At 24.5% G+C, this 23137-nt stretch overlaps 2 protein-coding genes across 2 annotated transcripts in view; one reads left to right on the top strand and one right to left on the bottom strand.

Annotated features, from left to right (window-relative positions):
- Nucleotides 1–14106, top strand: part of LOC114119203 (myosin-G heavy chain) — a 73012-nt gene extending 58906 nt beyond the window's left edge. Inside the window, exons 6-7 of the mRNA XM_027980698.2 lie at nucleotides 11971–12163; nucleotides 12946–14106. Coding sequence (XP_027836499.1) covers nucleotides 11971–12163; nucleotides 12946–13211 — 459 coding nt within the window. The 3' untranslated portion in view covers nucleotides 13212–14106. The remainder of the gene's footprint in view (nucleotides 1–11970; nucleotides 12164–12945) is intronic.
- The window catches only part of LOC114119212 (uncharacterized), an 89662-nt gene that overhangs the window by 19128 nt on the left and 47397 nt on the right, over nucleotides 1–23137 (bottom strand). The gene's annotated exons all lie outside the window — the stretch shown is intronic.

The following is a 23137-nucleotide window of genomic DNA, read 5'->3' as shown; positions in this document are numbered from 1 at the left end:
GTTTTCACTGTTTTTCAATGATGCTGTTATCTTCAATCGCCGAGTAGTTATTCAATTTGACAACTATTTTCATTAATTAAACAAAATTGTTCGAAAAAGTGGTTTCTATAATATAGCTAGTGCTAAGGGAGGAAATAATTTATTTTAATAATGTCATTTAGTTCAATAATTTTATCAATAATGATAATGATGATGACCCAACGGTCAATGATCACTGACTACGTTGATTGCGACTTCTAAATTCTAATATACGATTATTTTTATGGTTCATTTGATGAGAACGAATAAACGAACTACTATAATATAATATAGTACTTACGTGCTACGTTTATAAAGAAAGTGTAAATTGTAACGATTGAACGTAATTTAAAGTTCAACTGATAAACTTTTATGTTTTCCGCAATTTCAAGTCTATTTATATTTTATATAATATTAGCTAGATAAAAAAGGTTAATCGAATCGTTATGAAAACATTTTTAATATTTAAAATGGAAAAACGTCAATTGTGTATTCGTGTTATATAGTCATAATGACGTCATGCCACGGTGTTTCAGTTATATTATGGAGGATGTAGGCACTATTGTAACTGTCACACACCACTCGACAGCTTCTCCCCTTCAAAAAAATGATTAGTGTTTTTCACAGATAGGTAAGTCGCTGGATATATAAATAAAATGTTAATAATTTATATACACTTACACGCATCGTATCACACGTTAAAATAAAAGTCTACCGCATGTACGTATCCCGTTGACCGCAGAAGCGATGGTTTTCGTTATCTTGGAAAAGCTAGTTTTTTGCTGCACGCGAAATTTTCCGCCACTGTTATTATTGATGTTATCGCGTGCTCACATGTCCCGTCCTATTATTAACGCTGCGATCGAGCTGTATACTGTTGTGTTTACATGGCTACGCTGCAGCCGCGATTATACAATAATATTATACGCATATAATGTACACGCTTCGAAAATTATAGCGAATATTCCACGTCCGTTGAGATATAGCGACCGCTGAGCTGTTGTGTGAGACGTCTAATAAATAAGTCTAATATCGGTCTAATTCGAACGTTATGATGGCAAAACGTTAAAATAATATTAGAGGTACATATTAATAATATCTGCGATGGTTAAATATCGTTTAAATTTTTAAGAAATTTTACAATAGGAATTTATTATTTATAACAATCGTACATTTATTTATGAGTTTATTAACTGTGTGTGTGTTCTGTTATCTGTACACCAAAATTACGTAATATTTTGATTTATGTGACAATATAATATAACAAACATATAATGAAATAAATAGGACTTAGGTTCATACATTTTAAGTGAAATTAAATGACAGTAATAAGACTAGTTGAATACTATACGTATCACATATTATTATATGTGTGTATAACACTTAATATATAAGATTGTATAATAAATCAATTGAATAAAGCCCATTAGATAGAAATGAGAATTTTGAAGACACATTTTAAAATTAAGTGTATAAGATTTTATCATGGCTTTAGATAGAAAGATAAAGCCATAATAATATATGCAGGATTATACTTTTAAGATTTAACAGACAGCAGGTACAATCATTATTTCGAAAAATATTAACTTTTTCAAAAAATAATATTGTTTATTTATTGCAAAAGACATTACAAAATTACATCACATTGAAAAAAATATAATATTTTTAGTGTTTTTTTTTTTTTTTAATAATAGCATTCGTTATTTATTTCATATTTCAAAATAGAGAATTTTTCTAAAAATTTTAATAAATAAACATTGGGCATGTCACAAGTTGCTCTGATGTATTATGAGTGACGACTATCGCTGGGTAGGATAGAAGCTAGACTGTAATGGATCAAAGTACTACTTTTTGTTATTAGATTTAATCTGCTGAAAGAAATCTCCACTAAGATTGAAGATTGGAGCATTTTTAATACTATAAAGCATAAAGTATCTTCAGATACCTACGCACAAAAAAAAGTTGTAAGTTTAAAAATAAAACATATTATGGTAAAATCAATATATTTATCGTTTCGTTAAGAATCTAAAATCAAATTCTTAACAAGTAGGTACTTAATTAGTTAGACTAGGATTTTAAAGCAAATACTTCTTTTTTTATATATGAGATAAAAGTCTAATTTTATATTCGTTTCACGTCATTCTGATTCCAAATAAACCAATTGTTTTTTGCTTTTTCTGCTTTTTTTATGTAAATGCTTTTTTTTTTTTTTTTACTTTTTTCAGTTATTTCAGCTGTAGATTTTTATGTGTTTACTATGCTACTACTTTAGTAAGAATAAAAAATTGAATTAATAAGAAACGTAAAAACTCAGAATGCGGTCTAAATGGTTTTATTGGATTATTATAGTTTTCATTATCGGCTTATTTATTAAATGTATATTAAACGTATAAATTATCGATCTACATATTATAGCATACAGTACCTATACGGTCAGTATGCCCATAACATTTCAAAATTTTAGATTTAGTGTTGTAATTTGAAACCTCTTGTATGAAGTAAGCACCGATTAATTCAGTAGATTTAGAGAGTAGTTTTCTATGTATAAAAATACTCCGTCGGACAATTTAGAGTCAGTTCCACTACTGCAAATCTAGAGAAATACATGGTAATTAATTCTATTTTTAATTTAAATTCATTTTTATAACTAGTTTATGTTAATTTATGATCGTGCTTTTTTAAAAATCAATATATTTTATTTTTTACTTTTCTAAAATAATCGTGTGCTTTTTAGTTGTTTATTATGCTTTAAAATCCGAGCCTTATTAATTAGTAATGGCCTTATAGGTATTTAAAGTTCATAAGAAAGTAGTAGTGGAGTTTATACATATAGGGGTTATATAGTGGCTTATTCGCAAAATGCTGGTCCACTTTACTGAGCTCATCAAAATTTAAAAAAAAAACTTTAAATTTCTATAAAATAACTACCAAAACTTAATCGCATCAAACTTTTTTTTTTTAACAAAAATTAACTTAGAATTAATTTAATATATAAACGCGTTAATATTTGTTGATAAAACATGCCGTTTTTGCATAAAACTATAATACATAATACGTACAACTGTGCATACCTAACCTTACACACTCAGGTATGTTGTGTTGTTTGTGAGAAGGGCGACTAATGGGTACTCGGTAATTATTACTAAATAATAGCCGGATATAGGTACATATTGTACAACTATTATTATTTTGCTTGGTTTTGATGGACAATAATAGCAAAATCATAATATAAATAAATGTTTACATTATGTATAAATCTCTTTAATTTAAATTTTAAATTTAAAAAAATAAATTGTTTATTGAGCCCTAACTATCAAGTACTTGATATCTATTTTATACATAATATAATATTATGGTTGAAGTTAATCATTTAATATTTTTTTTGTTATGGTTTCGTATTTAGATAAATTATAAGCTTATAACAACTAAGATATAAATTAGGATCTTTTAGTTTATACCTATGTAATTTTGAAATATTTATGAATATGTGTACAGCTAAATTTCACTAAATTTCATGATAATTTTACAACTGAAGTATTTATAGATAATTCCAGTGAATAATGTACATTTTTGGTTATAATTTTTAATAATATATTCTAAATGATATGTCAAGACTCTATAGTATTGAAATAGTGATCTATACTTTAAATAAAATTCAAAATGTTATAAGTTTGAATATCTATTAGATAAAGAGTAACATTTTTAAAATAAACTTTAAAACAATATAAAACGTATCTATTAATTAATTTATTATATATTTATATTGGATATATACAATTTTAAATAAACATAAACAATACATTAAAGGTGTAGGTAGCGTGTGAATTATGAAATTTTCCGAAATAATTCTTTTACAGTAGTTACTTATGAAAAAAATATTTAATTTTTTCGAAAAATAAATTATATATGATTACATTACTTTTCTTATAACGTAATAATTTACTTTACAGTTAACTATGTAATTTATACGGCTATCGAAATAATAAAAAAAAAAATTAATACGACGAACGATAATAATTTAAGAAATTCAATATTGGAAACAATATATTTTTTTTATACATCTTACATCGTATTATTTTTATCTTATTCATTATAATACGATATATTTTTGAAACATAAAAAAATATTATTGTTTTCTTTGCAATTTATTATATAAAAATAAGGAAAATAATAAAATGTATTAAAATATAAATTTCTTCAATGATCTGGAATAAGTCTTTTCTCTAGGCGCGTGTCATTCTTTCAATAAATATAACATATTTTATGATTATTTTTCAATAGAAAAAAATAGTTTGATGTATGGTCTGTAAGCTATATAGTAAAAACAAATGTAGGTATAAAAAATGCATATATTTATTTAACAATAATTAATATTTCATGTTAGTCATTTAAATTTATACATAATTAAGCTTAAATCTTTTTATTTTAATCTCATATTGGTATATGTACTATTTGAGTAAAATTGATTAGAGGTAAGCCGGTACTATTAAACATCATATTGTAAAACTTTAACGATTAAACTCATTGTGAGTCATATACGAAATTACAATGTAAACCTTAAATTGTCTTTGAAATAATTTGTATTTCAGTAGTATCTACTATATTTTATCTAAATTAATTATATATATATATAAATAATATCAATCAAAACTTTAATTTATATAACCCTTTGTAGTAATATTTAAAATACGTAATGCTTTATAAGGTTTTGTATATATTAAATTAGAAGTAATAAATTTATTAACATTGGCTTTCTTTGAGCTCAAATAAAATTAATGCAATAAAAGGTGTATAAAAAGGCGTTTGCAATACCTCATACAATATTTTAACTTTACTGAGCTTCATGTCAAATCAATGTGTAGTATGTTACAAATCAAATGACTCTTAAATAAAATCCTATCGGTTATCATTTCATAATATAAATTTAGTACGAGCATATATCATTATAGAGAAATAGATTTGTGTAAATGGACTCGACAATTTTGAAATTGGCTTGTAAACTTCGATACATATTTTTGTATATATCTCGAAATTGTAGAGTGACACGGGTGGGTGACGCAAAGTTAATATACCCATTCTTATTTTATCTGTACTCGTAAATGGCTAAGTCACAAATTCTAAAAGTGAACACGTATATACTCAGAATTAACTCTAAATATATTAGAAAAGATTTTAAGCCACTACATCAAAGTGAATGAGTCAACTCTACGTAGATATTTGTTAACTCACAAAAATTGAATATTTTTGTTTGTAGATAATTTTTATTGATAACAGATAATAAAATAGCTATTATAATTGGGTATAGTTTAGATAGGGATTTTTTTTATACATATTTTTTTTTTAACAAATACATACTAGTAAGACAATTAATCCCTTCGAGTAGATCATAATTTGTAATTAAAGTTAAATACACGCGTAATTCTCATAGGTAATCAGTAAACTAATCGGTATTCATGAAAATGTAATCACTAATTATTACTCTAGGGAATGCATTCTGTAAATTAATTATTACTTGCGTTGTTGTCAAAGTGGGTTCTTGGATAGGTAATCTGAAAGAAATTTTAACCAATTCCGTCAACTAAAAAATGATTTAAAAGAAACTTCGTTGACAGATTATTATGTAACTTAATGAGAAATTTATTTATATAAACATATATAATAGGTATACACATTTTTTTTTTAATTGGAATATGCTATTAGATTACCATTGATATAGTATTAATAATCGTTAATAATTAATATTTTATCTAATACATGCACATATAGGTAATATATATTATAATTAATGGAATATATATTTTATAATTGATTGAGTTTATTAACTTTGATTCCAAATTTAAATTCAAATACTTATTTCATTATTTGTATATTTTTTTGAATATATTATATAAATACAAGAATAAAACTTCATTAAGATTGCATTTTTTTTTAAATATTTACATAAAATTTTTTTACAAACCAATAATAGTTAGTCAATAATTTTCTCTTATAAGTTGGTTCATGGTTATCTTATAATGATTACAAGTTTCAATAGAATATTTGAAATTGTATGTTTTATTAATTAACTTAAATATTCATTAAATAAAAATACCATTGGTTTAATAATTAAATTATGAAAAAAAAGTAATAACAGTCAAAACTTTGATTTTTATATTTATGTGTACTGTGTAGGCATTTTGAAATTACATAATTTTTTATAAGAGTTTACATTACTTAATTTAAACTCATAAATTTAATAACTTCGTTTTTTTGTGCTCGAAAAAATTTCTAAAAAGGATAGGGTACCACGTCTTACGCAGATGTGTGTATAATTAGATTTAAATTTAGCACGTAAATTTATTACTTTCGAAAACTATTTAAATAAAGCAATAAATTCTTCATTGATGAATTATCTTTTAGTGTTTATATAAGCTACATACGCAGCTCACAAGTTATAAATCGATTAATAACTTTCAATATTTATTAAACACGGTAATAATATAATTTATTTAATCCCTAGTGATGAATTCAAGTCATTTAATATTTATTTTATATGAAGCTGAAATTGCACATTAAATAATCTGAAAAACGTAACCGTATTTATATATTATAAAAAAATAATTTAACCCAAGCTTATCGGTGACCATAAAATAAAATTAATAGTTCATTAATAAGTACAAATTAGAATTATTTTTTTTTTAAGTTGTAGGGGCCTATAAAAAATTAAAAAATAAAACATATTATTACATAATGAAATATTATAATAAACTATGAAATTATATCAAAATGAAAAATTTCAAATCGATATACAATAAAAATTAATTTTCCAAAGGCACACACGTGCATAAATAATAGGTATACATTTATGTATATAAAATCAAGAATATGTTTTACTTCGACTGTAACTGTATACTTTACGCACAAAATATTTTTCTTGAATAAATAAAATTATTTTTATACAATTAATCAAACTAATATCACAATGAGGGAAGGGGTTTTTAAAGTATATAATTATTAATTAGTATAGCTGTATATGGTAAAATGAGTTAGATACGAAAAACTCAAATCCCCAAGTAAAAATGTTATGAATGCAATTAACACTCATAAAATATACTTAAGAATTAAACTTCAAAAGAAATGTTTCGAGCCATTTGGTACTTAAGCCTTAAGGTTAATTTTTTTATGTGTAAACATTTAAACGCGAAACGGATTATAGGTATATGTAATAGTTTCTATTCTATAAAAAGTTAATTGAAAAATATGCAATACTGTAAATAATGATAATAATTATAATATAATTTATAACCTATAACAACTATTTTATATAATCAAGATTATATTTATATACTTAATCAAAAAAAGTATTCGATTTTTGTAAGGTAAAACGAAATTCATAAGTGAGAAATCTTTTAACAGCATATAGAGGTTGCTAAAATGTTTAAAACGACTTAAAGTCTCGAGGAATCTATTGATATAACTTAAATAATCGAGTGATTTCTGAGATTAGCCATTAACATTGTTTGCACGAAATTATTTATTGTTAGAGATGCTCGAGCGCGTTATGTACCAGATTCGCCGTATGGTGAACATAAGACTTCATAAGCGTTCCATCGTGCATTGATCACAACTATACCTAGTTTCTAATTTAAATTGTAATTGTAATTTCAAAGTAATATTAAAGCATTTATGTTTTCTGAGATGTAAGTCAGTATTGACTCGATAATTAAATTTAAATAATATATAAGTATAATAATTTACTATTAGAATAATAAAATGATTAAATAAATTAAATATACTTAGTGTAATATTAAAGTTAATTCAAACTACAGTATTCTGAATTGTAAAATAAAATATTACTATAATGGTAATATAAATTAGACAATCTTCGCTTAGAATCGTCTTTCGAATGCAATAATTTATCGTTCAATTTAATTTTAACACATATATTACACTATTACTGTGAATTACCTACCAGTAACAAGGCACACTTGACACCTACTGCACAACATATACCAATTACTTGTTTTCGCTATTTTAGCTTCAATTTATCAAATCTTACATTTTTAGTTAAATGACAAGTCATAATTTTAATTTAATACACCAAAACAAAAAGTATTATTATATTCGATATATTAATATTCATGTTGAATATTGAACCTATTTTTTGTTTTTATATGTATTTAAAATTTTAAAAATTAATTATAAAGAGTGAAATCTAGTTAAATTGTGCGGCTACACTTATTATTTAGTAAAATACTCATATCAAACTTTAAGTGTAATAAATAAAAAAAATTATTTGTTTAAAATAAATATTAATTTAAAATTTAAGCAAAACTTAATACATCCAATTTGTTTTTAAGTTGTATTTATTTTTATATGACATTTTTATCATTGAAATAAAAGATTAAAACTCACTAAAATAGTAGGTACTTTAAAAAGTAAAAAGTAGTGTGTAATTGTATTAAAAACTTAGTAAAAAAATTTCATAATTACAAAGGTAAGTTATTTAATACAAATAGAAACACAATTTCAACCTTTTTAGATTTATTTATAAGTATTTGGAGCTAACATTTTTTTTAAAGTAAAAATTACGAAATATAACTATTATTTTTCATATACCTAGCAAGAATTTATAAAATATTCAATATTTATAGCTAATGATTGAACATTTAATACAATAAAGAAGATTCTTCATAAGTTGTTTTTAAAGTAATTCTTAAAATATAAAAATACATGAAAACACAAATTCAAGTTTAATAAAATAATTATTATCACAGTGATAACTAAATGAAAAGTAACTCGTGTTTAGTATCTAGTACCTATAATATACTAAAGCAAATGTGTTGGTTCTTTTTGTATATTGCAACGATATTATAAATTTATGATTATAATTTAATATTTTTTTTATTATTTTCAATATCTAATCTGATTATTTAAATAATCCCACAATATTCCGTTCCCATGTATGGATTTCAGATTACTTAGACTCTACTTATAGCAGAATAAAATTTATCCTACTAACCTCGATTATGGTAAATCACAGAATATAATATGTTGGCTGTTACTGGTTATTCGATAAAATTAAATAAACCATTATGATGTAAGGTTCAGAAAAAGGTTAATTTTCTTTTTCTGTATCGCTGAGCTGGTATTTTTAACAAAGGTTGTTTTTTCTTTATAATCTAGAAACAATATATTATACTATATCTAAAATTGTAATTATTCCACAGAGATTTGAATAGAAGTTTTAGTAGATTAATGATTTAATTAGGAGATAAAGTGAAAGAGTTGAGAAATATTATTAGCTCTTGTTCTATCCGAGCCAATTTCAGCTTATTTGGAAATTCCTCATAAAACTTTTTATCCATTAGAATTAATATTTAAAAAATACATTATGAACCATCTGCTATCACTAATTTTCAATTGTATCATGTTTCAGAACTATTCTAACTAAACCATTATTTGTATACTTAAGTTAACAAAGTATATTTTTGTCATGTCTGTAATACAATTTTATTTTATTTAGGTTAAAGAATGACTATCTTCTCTCATATTTATTTTCTCAGAATAAAAATTAGAACCAAAATCACACATTTTAAAATTAATTATTAATGTTATTTGACATTCGTTTACCAAAAATCATTAATTAATATGAAATCTGTTTTTTCTAAATTACATTAAAATATAACAATACATCAATACAAATTATCTTAAAATTAAAACAATTATTTTAATAATAATTTCATGAGAGAATATATCTGTTATAATTGCCTCTTAAATATTTTTTTGGTTCTACATTTGTATATTATATATTTTGTTATTGTTGAGACTAATAGTTCTATACGCTTTAAATTAAGCATTATAACATTTAGGTAGTAGTTAAGTCACGCTAACGAATTTTTAATACAGTTTACGATAATGATAGATGTATATATTATATTATATACTATCTAGATGTATTTATAAATATGTAAATGAGTCGTGTATGTTTAGCGTTTTAGTCAGCTACATTATTTTAATCTATTACTTGATATGATATACCTACACAAAAACATTAAGTGCCATATATTATACATTATACATTACATGATATATGTCATAGTCCGGAGTATCTTAAGATAGCTTTTAAGTAGAGTTACCTGTGAGGCACTCGATTAATGCTTCAACAGTCGCTGAGAATCTAACACGTATTAGTTACAGCTAATTTTTTATTAATGTGTACTTGTGTGATTCGCATCTATGTAAATAATATACATTTATTGTTTTTATATAGTGGTATTGTCGCATTTTCTTTGGCTGGTACATCCGATTAGTTAAATAAGTAATTACGGCTGAATACTACCATATAGTATTATACTTACGTGTTCATATTTTGACATTAAGTAGGGCAGATACTTAGTAAACTATTGATGTTAGCAAATTAACCATACATAAAAAAAATATTTTTAATCAAATACCTTAACATTTTTCACTAAATAATGAATTATTATTATCCAAATAGTACGATTAAATAAATGAAACATATTTTATAATTTATATAATGAAATACATTTTCTTATAAGTTTTTACAGTTCTTATGTGTTATAGTTATTTTGTTATTAAATCATCAATTAATCACTTCTTTTACAATTAGTATATAAATGTTTTATTCGTTCATTTTAATAATTTAAAATAGAGATCATCATATACTACTATGATAATGATATTATATTCTATGAATGAGGATAGGGTATAGTCATAATATATAGTCTTTATAGAGAAGTGCAACTATTAGAGCTTGTGTCTAACCTATATATAATATATTGCTATAATAACCATATTTTATTTTACATTCGCACCATTCATTAAATATGTAATACCTATTGTAAGTGTGCGTTTTACTGAAATCATTTTTTTTCTATTTTTCAAATAAAGCAATAATGTTGCCATTATTTTTATTATATAAATATTTTTAAACAACAATATTATGATAATAAAACGTTTAAATTCATTAAATAATATAGCTTTGTTGTTTTAAAAATTGGTTCAATGTAGAATTTTTCAAGATTATTCTATCGTGCTATTTATAAAATTTTGAAGCAGTATAAAGCGATTTCAAATTCATCGAATATGTTATAAAGGATAATAGAAATAATTCCAGCAAGTTTGATTAAAAACAATTTAATGTTGCAGTACTTCTATATAAATTCAGTAAAAAACAATTAAATAATGTTAGAACAAAATTAATTTTAAAATAGATGAATTTAATATAATATGGAGTTTTATTTTATGTAATAGATTTTTAAATATCTTTTGAACAAAGATTATTCTCTTTAAAATTTAAATTCATAAATATTGTACGATCTAATTATAATTTTTATTCTAAAATGATATTCTGAAAATAAGATAAATAAATACTTGTCTGTAGCTTATCACACTCGTAAGCCTTCATAAAATGTATTCATTAGTTAAATAAATACTTTTTAATAAAATATTTTATTTTATTTTTTAAGATTTGTAAAAAAATGAACGTTTTAATAAATGTTAACAACTTAACTTACAAGAAAAATATCTAATCATATTATGGACGATGATTAATGCTACTTTAAATTTTAATTTTAAATTATAAATAAATAAATTATTTTTCAAAAACTTATCATTAAAATATTTATTTGTTTGTAATAACTATTGTATTTGTATTTCTTACTCGTCCTATATACATGTTACATTGTTTCGAGATGTGAATTGTTTGTACAAATTGTGTAAATATTTAAAATTTAAATAAATAAAATATGGATAAACTGAAAACTACAACAATGTATATGCTTTTCAATTTCCATAAATAATTTGAATGTAGAATAATATGATTTATACCTAAAACATTCATTATAAACTTTAATATTAACCTCGATTGTGTAAGCTATTATTATTATTATTATTATATCATAACAAAACACATTAATAATATTATAAATATAAAAATGTTTATTTCAGGTAGAAAATTCAATCGCTACATACGAACCACATGCTTGCATTGTGGTTTATTCAGTAGTATCTAAAGGGTCGTTAAAAGTAGCCGAAGAAATTTTAAACTACCTATGGCAAGAAAATTACACTCGCGAGAAGACGGTCATTGTGGTCGGAAACAAGGCGGATCTGATGAGAGCAAGATGTATTACTACCGAAGGTAAACAATAATTAAATAGTTTAAAATCTGATAACATATTGACGCTTGCAGATTAAATGGTTTTCTATTTCATATTAATTCATACCCCTAGTTTGATGGCGTTATGTTTACAAGACAAGTATCATTTTCTATATTATTCACAAGGTTAAAGATTAATAAGGGTTCTTGGTATGATCGGTTTAAAATAAAATTTTAAGTATTGGGAATGAGAAATTATTAACAAACGAATATACGTGATAATAATATGTAAATTTAATTTAAATGATAAATGATACCAAAAATATTTTGTATTTTTAAATTGTAACCTACATCAAATAATGTTGGAAACTCGACCTATTTAGTTTTTATTTATTAGCGTAAATATTAACTAAACAAATAATATATTTTAACACTCGGTGGTACTTTACGAATGACACTATATACTCGTTCTAATAAATTCACGATTTCTTTCAAAATCAATACTTACCGGAATTCCATTACTTAATCGTTTTGTCGATATTGAAATTATATAATATTGTATAAGTTTAAACAAAATAAATAAATAATTGTTTTATTTTTTGTGAATAATTTATAACTGAGCTGAGTGTTATTATAATAAGTTATGCATATTATAATCAGAATATGCATTTATTTTTGCATATTAATGATTATGGACATAGACATCGCGCTCTGAATGGTAGACTTATTCTAATGTGTTGACTAGATTCCTCGTCCATTAATGTCTTTGCCCTTTAAATCGAAATAAATTCAAAAATAACTATAAGTGAATACTTTCGTTTCAGAGGGAAAACAATTAGCATGTTCGCGGGAATGTAAATTTATTGAAACTTCTAGTGGTATTCAACATAATGTGGACGAACTATTGGTGGGTGTGTTGAAACAAATTCGTCTGCGTGAGACTAGAGACAAGAAAAAACAGAATCAACGGAAAACGGCTATACATGGATCGAAAACTTCACTATCATTACATATCGCTAAGGAAATATTGCAAAAAATGTGCTTACTCGATTCCAAATCGAAGTCTTGTGGAAATCTTCATGTACTCTAAGTCGAATAATATAACTATATCATATGAATAACTCAACGTTTTCTGTACTCTTATTTTTAATTTACAAATGCTCGTATACTATAAATATATATAACTAATTGTGTATACTCGCGCCTGAAACAATCCTTGATAATTACTTTTTACTTACTTCTTTACAGGGATGGAGTGGGTGAGACACTACACGGTTTTGTAACCATGTGATATTTGTAAAAGATACCTATCGATTGACGATTTAAGCCGACTTTATACAGGGCGTCTGTCTATTTTTAAGTGACTAGCAAAAGGACTGTTGCTGTAAAAACATTTATCACTTTTCTTCAGTATATTCCTATATTATAATATACGTATTTTTGTATTTTCGTGATCTTACTGAAACAAAAACGCGAATGTTTCTAAAACGCTTCCAGGGCCTTGTTATCCTATAAAGGTCGGAGGGACTAATCTCTCGCCCTTCTCTATTGACTGTTCTATTTTTTCCTGTGATATAATATTATACACATTATAAACATTTCAATCCTAGTCTCTATCGATTATTTACCAAATAATAATATAATATAATATCGTCATAACCATATATTATTATTATGTTATTTAAATAATTATTCAATTATATTATTACGTTTGATATCAATTATAAAAATAAGATACAAATAACAATTGTTAGAATCGAACAAATATATTCTTCCTAAAACCAATACCCTGTTGGTTGAATATTATTTTATAAATATTTTGTTTTATTATTGCTGTCTTCAGATAAATATATGTATTGTAGAAAAAGAGAGTGTTGTGAGAACATATTTGCCCTTCTGTGATAAAGAAGAAAAATCTATCATTATATTATATTATTTAATTTGTATCGTCTTTGTACTAATAAAATCGCCTATTATTTGGTTTAGTTACTGATGTCAAATATCTATTAGATATTTTTGTTAAGAACCCAAGTATAATTTTGTTATTCGATTAATTAAGAAAATTAATATTATAAAATAAAAGTATTTCTATAAATTTACTCATTTAACTGTAACGCGTATTATTATTGTGTGCTAAGAATATTCTACTTATACAATTTAAATGTATTATTACATGAAATGTTTTATTATACATAAATATATGTATATTTTTATTTTTGAAAATTTTCAGTTTAATACAGATTACTATTACTTACATTATATTGAAATATTATATGTTTTCTATAAAGAATAATGAAAAAACAATTCTAAAAGCCATACGATAACCTAAATGTCTATGCCATATATGTTATTCTATTCTTATTGTGTTTAAAATTTAAAATAGGTACATATATTGTCATAATATTGTATGATTTAATAAGAAATATATTTATTTTTTTTTTGTGTATTAAAAATAAAATAAAACCGAATGAAAGCTACTTATAGGAAATATTTTACTTTTTTAAGTCAAAAACTCTTCAAATATTATAAGTTTGAGATAAAAAAAAAGTTTTTTATTTAATTTTTACCGTGTTGTTCTTTTAAAACTACATTATATTTGTAGGTATACGGTGTTTTTCCATTATCAAGATAAGCAAAAAAGTTTTGTACAATGTACATTATCATAACTATAAAACAAGATTATGAATTATGTTGATATAATCAATTTTTCGTTATTATTTATTTCTTTGCAAAGGTCGAGTGTCCTCGAATTGTCTTAATTAATAAATTTATAAAAAATAAATAATTTATTTGAAGAAAAAAAAATACCTAATCAAAAATGGTAATTCCATAATTTATTTTTATAGAGTTTTATGCAGCCAACATTACCTATCTATATTTATTTAATCATCGAATATTAATAATATTAAACACAGCGTATTTATTATTATAGTTGTCACTATAACTGTGGTCCATTTTGTTTTCCATTTCGATGAGCTCTGAAGATGGCATGTCGTTATTGAAAATCGTTAGTGGTCACAATAGATGATTAAAAAATAAATATGTGTCGGCTACGGATTTCATTATACGTGTGTAGGATTATACCAACCAAAAATTGCGCTCGAAATGAAACCTTAAAATGTGTTATATTTAAATAAAAGCTTCTGTTCATTTCTTTTCCAGAATTTTTTTTATTTTAAAATTTAGATTGGCTACCGCCGATTTTGCTTGGTAACTTAATACATCTATTTTTATAATATGACAGGTACGTGGTATATGGTAATAAATATTTATGATTTTTAAACGAGCTAATAAAAATCTCGAAAATGTCAAATATCTATAAATAGTTTGCCTCTAATATAAATGTTATCAAGTAATATCCATTACTTATATAATATGATAGTTATTTATTAGAAATAACGAATTAAAGTCATTTAAAATTCATTAAATAGCTTTCACATTACACGTTTTATATCAGTTATATATGTCATATTGAACAATGCCATCTACCTGTCTATTTATCAACCTATATGGGCATCGATCATAGACATAACCACGTAAGTGATCCTATGGTTATACGTGTAGTGTGTACCTATGCTAATAACATAATATTATTCATACGTAAGTAATTATATATTTCATTATTAATTACTCGTATATTATTACATTTTATAATAAAAAGTTATAATTAATACTGAGTTATAAATTATGTTTCAAATGAAGATCCATAATATTATTTTATTATATTAATTGCAATCCACACGATTCTGGTTCAATATGATTTCAAACTTAATTAACTGTTGTGAAATGTGACATGTATTATTATCAAATATACATTTTGGTCTCTTCTCTCTCCTACTCTTTATCACTCTCTCTCTCTCTCTCTCTCTCTCTCTCTCTCATGAGCAACTACGATTAAACTTTAAAATCTTATTAGTTTGATTCGTTTGGTTATAGAAACCGACACATTGAGTGTATTTCTGGATGTCTGTATTGTATATATATAGCAGGGATGGTCTACAATGATATTTCAATGAAAATATGTATAAGAGCCAATAGCAAAAAAAAAAAAGTTTCTTAATAATTGGAATAATTTTAGAAGCATCAACGTGTCTAAAACAAAATATCTAAAAATTACACTGCATTCAAAAATCAATATCAATTTTTGGAACAACATAAGTGAGTCTTTTATATTTGAGAATGAAAATAATAAAATCTAAACATCGCTCAAATTTGACTGAATTGTTAAGGATTGCTCTAACAACACATTATAATGATAATAATAATAGTCATAATCCAGCTTCCAAAAAATTTACAAAAATAAAAAATTGATTATGCAACAAATAAGTTAGGTTAAGATGTATTAATTAAGAATTTTAAAAATAATTACGTACATATTTAAATATTACATCAAAAACACTATATTTTTCCATAAATTATTGCAATTTAATGTATGTATACACAAATTATATTTCTTTAAATACATACTTGTTTTTATATTTATATAAAAAAAAATGCATCTATTATTAAAAATGTGTTTCACATCTTACGATAAGACGCAAATCGCAATTTAGCCACCCCTGATGCACAGTATAATACTAAACATGTTATTATGATGAAGGTATTTTATAACAGTAAGTAAGGCCAAATCGTATAGGTATGGCACGCCAGAATCGTCAAAATATGTACGTATATTATATGACGTTATCGAAACATTTGATATCCACGAGTCACAGTAGCGGTTGGTGGCAGCTAAAAATCAATCATTTTCTCGTAATAATATCACGACATCTCGAGGCTCGAGTGTTATCGTTGAAAGAAAATCCTTAGACTTTATGGGATATAATATATACAGAGTGATTCTTTTATCACTTTATCGTATTCTTTCATTTTATCAGTAAAAATGCGTATTTTTTGATATTTTTTTTCGTATAATTTGAGGCCAAAATAATACAACACAATATTTTTTACTACTTCTAAAGTTTTTACATTTTTAAATAAACAATAATTATTCAATTATTGAACACATAATATTTTTAATTTGTATTAAAATTAAACTAAGCTTAAAACAGTGTGTAAGTACTTCTTACAGACGTTTAATATTAGATATTAGATATTATCAGTAAAATATTCTTCTTCGAAAAATAAAATGTATGAGCTATTTTATTTTAAATAAATAAAGACCAAAGATTATTAAAATAAAAAATAGTAAAAGTATGGTAATTTAGTTTCAGAAATTATTTATCTTCTATAATAACTTAAAATTATATAAAAGAAATGTTTTCAAAAATACAAAAATGTACTTAAAAAATACATGGTACATAGACACACTGTGCCAAAACGTTCGACGTCATGTATTACTTTCCATGTAGCTGAATACATTCGTGTGCGTCTACCATATAATATAAATATACCTGTGTTTCTATATGCGCTTATACGGCAGTAATAACTTTTCGTCAACATACTACAACGATGGGGAAAAAACAAAACAAAAATAAACTACAAACGAAACGACGCGTTTGAGGGTTTTCTGTTGGAATCTGGAATCTGATGGGGATCTCGGATACATAATATTATATTATTGTATACACAAAACCATCTAGCTATACTATATTATATGAGATTGTGGATAGAGAATAATTTATAACGAGCCAGGGCACACAGAGATGATGCACACTTTAGATTTGTTTTTTTTTCTCTTGTGTTCGCTATTCTCCCTATTCACTCGCGATATATTATATCCCATTAAAATAATAATAACGCAATGCGTGGTGACGATACATACCACCTCAACGGCGCACGCACCGTGCACGGTGTTATTACTTATAAAGTTATAATAATATAATATTTATGGGGTATCTATTTTTGTTTTATTGTTTTACTACTTTTTTTTTTAGCCCAATAAAACCACGGAGACTAAAATAAAATAACTATAAAACATTCAACCTATATGAATTCATCCTATATTAAAAATCATTAAAACCTTTCGAAGCCTATAATGGATTTTGTTTTTTTCCCCGGAAAACAACACAACGAGTTTCACTATACCCATGGTAATAATAAAATTATTACAGTATGTATATATTAATACAAAAACTGTATAGATATTAAGTACTTAAAGTCAACAGTTATAATATTTTATTAACTTACTAAGCTAATAGATCCTCGTGTTTTTTTGTTTTTTTACGAAAATAAGATAGAGACAGTGTTTAATAAAAACTTTGACGTCTATGCCGGAAAAGTATATGGCAATTTATTTGATCAAAAAAATTATTATTTAAAAGTGATATTCTAAACTCTGCTAACACTCCAAAAATGAATATTTTACATCATACGAGTACATGCGTAAAATATGTGAGTGGTATTTCGAGTGGAAATTTTTAAGGGTTCGTAATATTAATTAGAATTACTGATTTCCATCAATAAAATATTACTTCATATAAATGTATACTTAGCTTCACTGGCAAATAATTTATATTATATTATATATGTACTAATATATTCTATATGTTCGTTTAAAATTACAAAAGAAAATCAAAGTTTTATGTAACATTTCAATTATAATAATACAGTCTATAAAAGGGAAAATCATGAGTACATAATATATAATACATAAGTTAACGAGTTTTCCATTTAACAGTTCCCCGAGTAATATATATATAGTTATTCTGACGTTATTATTAATACAACCCGTATTAATTATTACAATGATCTCATTATATAATACAATATTATATTTCAATAATATAAAAAAAAATTTCAAATAACAATACGACGATCACAAAGAAAGTTACGTCGATATTTTTTTATAACGAATAGTGTCTAGTTTCTTTTTATAATAAATGATTATCACAATAATAATATATTCTACTACTGAACATCAGACACAATCGATCCGAATATCTAGGCTACTGTAGGATATACTGTAAATCAATTTTAATAATATATTTCGTGAGTTACAGTGTTATATTGATAACAACTAGAACAAATTCTGCTTGCCAACTATTGTACAATATAGAAGTGCATTTATAATCATGCTCAAAAGCCTTTATTAATTTCAATTTAGTTCGTGAAACTCTATTGCAATTAAGAAGATATTAAATACCTTTGAACGTCTCATTCATAAAGTTTTGACTAGGTATACACTTCGTCATTTAACTCATATAGATCGATGTAGGGTAACTCATATAGTCATATATTATGAATTTTGTTTCAAAAATTGTTTTTTTTTTTTTTTTGTTTATGTTTAGGTTTATTATTGATTACAGATAATACAATAGTTATTATAATTTGATATTAAGTTCTGTATTATGTTATATTTTGTCATTTATGTTAATAAAACTCTTCTGTATAAATTTAAAATTGAGGAACAGCTATTACATATTATATTATATTATATTAGTGGCAAAGTGTATAGTTGAAGTTTATATATTAAAAAAATACTAGACTAATTTTGACAAAAACAATTGAGAATATTTCAACTGAAGCCGTTATATTTTAGAGCGGTTTAATAATATTAAATTTATAACTATGCATTTGTTAATTTATACTTGCAATTGGTTCACATAAGATAAAAAAAAGTTTTACTATTTATCGAAGATAATCGTTTGTCTATCTATTTATCTATTTATATTACTCTCGATACACTATGATTTACATTATTATACTATAAAAACGTTTACTAAGTAGGTTTCAATTTAGGCATAATATAATATAATATAACGTTAATAAAAAATATATGTGTTAGGTACCTCCGATATTATTACATCGAGTATGTGTATAATGGTATCTGGTGAATTAATAATAATTGTTTTTGTAACGGTGTCGTGAAGAAAAAAGAACAGTAAGTACACAGCTCAACATATTTTATTATTGTACTTTGTCAAAAATGCCGTACTTACACATGTGAATATGTATAGTGAGGTATATCGAGGTGTATATAAACGCTTACGATGTCATAAAAAAATATAAATAGCTCGTAACAAATTATGTAAATAAAATAGGTAGTTGTTTTTACTGAAAAATAATACGACAACGTAAAGTATCAAAGAAATTGAAAATATATTTTATACCTATACGGCTATACTTATATATATATAAAAAAAACCATAATATGTGTTATAGCGTCTTGGAAAAATGTCAATAGACTTATTATATTATAACACAAGAATAATAGATACTTCAAAGCAAACGCCAACGTACTCTAAATACAACGTATAAATGTATAATGTATTAATGCGTTCTTTCAAATAAATAAAGTATATATTATTATATAGGTATCATAATAAAATCGGTGCCGCTTATTGGAACACTATGCACGCGTTTATATAATATTTTATAAAATACAATACGGCGCGACGATCGATATACGTATTTAGTTCGTTCATTCGAATTCGGTATTTAAGTGGAATATATTAAAATAAGCCCAATGCATACACTATCATGCATGCGTATATTTTTGCATGTATAGTTATGTTGTAGGTACTTATGTACGGGAGGAAATGAAATAAAATTTCCGTAATAACGTTGCCAACTGGTGTACAGAGGATTTCGATTGAAAATCATACAACTCTCTATTCGCATAATAATATACCCAATAAATTATATTTATCAATACTGTTGCAGTTGTATTATAATATCACGTCTGCATATTATGTATGTATGTATAATATATATATATATGCGATCTAACCTCTAACGCACTGCGATGTGTTCCCTCAAACTCGCGTGAGTTGCTTTCAATAATACGAATATACCTAATACTTACCAAGTTCACTATTTACTCGTAAATATATATTATGATGTATATTATATCATGTATTAAATGTATTAACTAAGGTACGACAAGGTCTTGAAACAGAGCAGCATAGTTTTGTTGAATTCGACTCGTCCCGCAGGGATTTCAAAAAAAATATTTTCAAACAAATCGCGTAGTACGGTAACAACATGATATTACCGCAGTACTGCGGCACAATAAGTTTTGCAGTTTGATGGTTTCGTTTACCGTTTACCATATACCTACCTGACTGGCCTGCAGGCTAATTTTTGCATGACGTGCACTCGGTTTCGAGGTAGAGCTGTCAAAACACGCTAAACTCATTTTTATATATACATGACAATATCGTGTTGGAGTGAGACGAATAATTTAGACATAAATTAGTGTTCCAGCTAGTTAAAAATAATATTCTATTGTATATTATAATGACGAGTATATTTGGATGTTTCGATAACGCGGGTTCACGAGCGTAAAGCCCGTGAAGTCCATTTGCAAGTTTGCAACTTATCGATTGTCAATTATTTTAATATCACGTGTTTCGAGAGTAGTTCATTGTTTCCGAGTGGATAGAAAATTAATGTTGGAGCATCGATATCAGTATAAAATATATTTTTGATTACCTTGGATTTATAGGTATCAATTTAATACGAGTATTAAGACTATTTAAAATAGGATTTACATCAGTCAATTAAGTATGTTTATAATTTACTAACAACTATTAACTACCCTATCTTATTCCATGTTATAATATTATACTATGGCCCTCTATAGATTGAAAATTAAAAACGGATCGTACCAACATATAAGTATAGGTATCAATTAATATTAAAATATTAATATTCACTTACAATTTATTTTAGTGATATAATTTGTAATTATTGTAATATTATAAATTAATATGGATATTAAGTTCCTGTGTGGTAAAGCTCTTAATTTAATTTGACGTTTTTGTGTTCTATATATTTTATTTATATTTTAATTTTATAACAGTTATTTCATATTATATTTGTATTTCACACATAATATACTCGTAGGTATTACCCATATATATTTGTACTAAAAATATTGATATTTTTTTTCTTATTGTAATAGGTGTGTATTAGTTCCTCTAACATGTAAAATATGGAAGAATAAAAATGTATCATTAACGCCAAAAGCAAAATTGTTATTAAATTATTACCCTGTTAATAAATTATAATAAAAACCGATGCACCGGCGTACAATGTATTACAACGATAATATTAAATAAAATAATTATACAGACTTCAGTATAGTCATATTTATACATTTAAATAATTCAATTTTATTATCGTTAAACTTTTAAATATTTTTATAAAGTATTCAAAGCATTATTATTTCACATATGCAAATGGATTAAATTTTAAAAAGTTGTAATTAAATATAATTATGCGTCCTTCTATTATTTAATATAATATATTATATACAATACATGAAAGTTATAATACGTTTGTAATATATTATATAATAAACACATTTTAACTAATAACTGCATAACTAATTTGTATTTAAGTTTTGAATTTTTATTTAATATGAATAATGGGACATTTATTAACTACTACCTATTTATTGATCAACATGATCAATGTCATAACATTTATCTAATAATTTGATATTTTATTATTTTAGGATATCAGTTAAAATATTTTACATAAGAAAAGAAGTAATATTGTTTGCGTTGTTATGAGCTTTGTTTGTAACCACAAGAAAATGAATCATGTTTCATTTTACGCTTGTTCAATTTACCTCGACCAATATAATTATTATTATGTATTTACGGACTACTTGATCCATAACTGTTTTCTTGATAAACGAGGGTTTTTCCTTAATTATTTTTTCTGCAATAAACAAAATATAGTAAACGTTAACGTTGGTCACGGGTATTGCAGTGAGAATAAATTATACCGTTGATGGTAATTTAAGAACTGAACGTAGGTATATCAAAATTTTAGTTGATTGGTTAGTTGGAATATGCGTATATTTATTAAAATTATTTAAAATCGTATAAAAGATGAAAAGGATTTAAAAAAATATATCATATTATACAATTATAAATTGTAATTTAGAGTCCTTGAGACCGCATCCTATAATAATAATAAATAATTCATTTTATAATATCGCAATAAACGTTCGATAACTCGGTGATGATATAATTTTCTTCTTCGAGTAAATCCTGCAACCACAACGATGTGGGTAATGATAATGTCAAATGAGTTGTTTTCATGTCCTAATGTCTACACAAA

This window comes from Aphis gossypii, chromosome 2 (genome assembly GCF_020184175.1).
Source record: "Aphis gossypii isolate Hap1 chromosome 2, ASM2018417v2, whole genome shotgun sequence".
Taxonomy (NCBI): Eukaryota; Metazoa; Arthropoda; class Insecta; order Hemiptera; family Aphididae; genus Aphis; species Aphis gossypii.
This window is presented reverse-complemented; position numbering and strand designations above follow the sequence as displayed.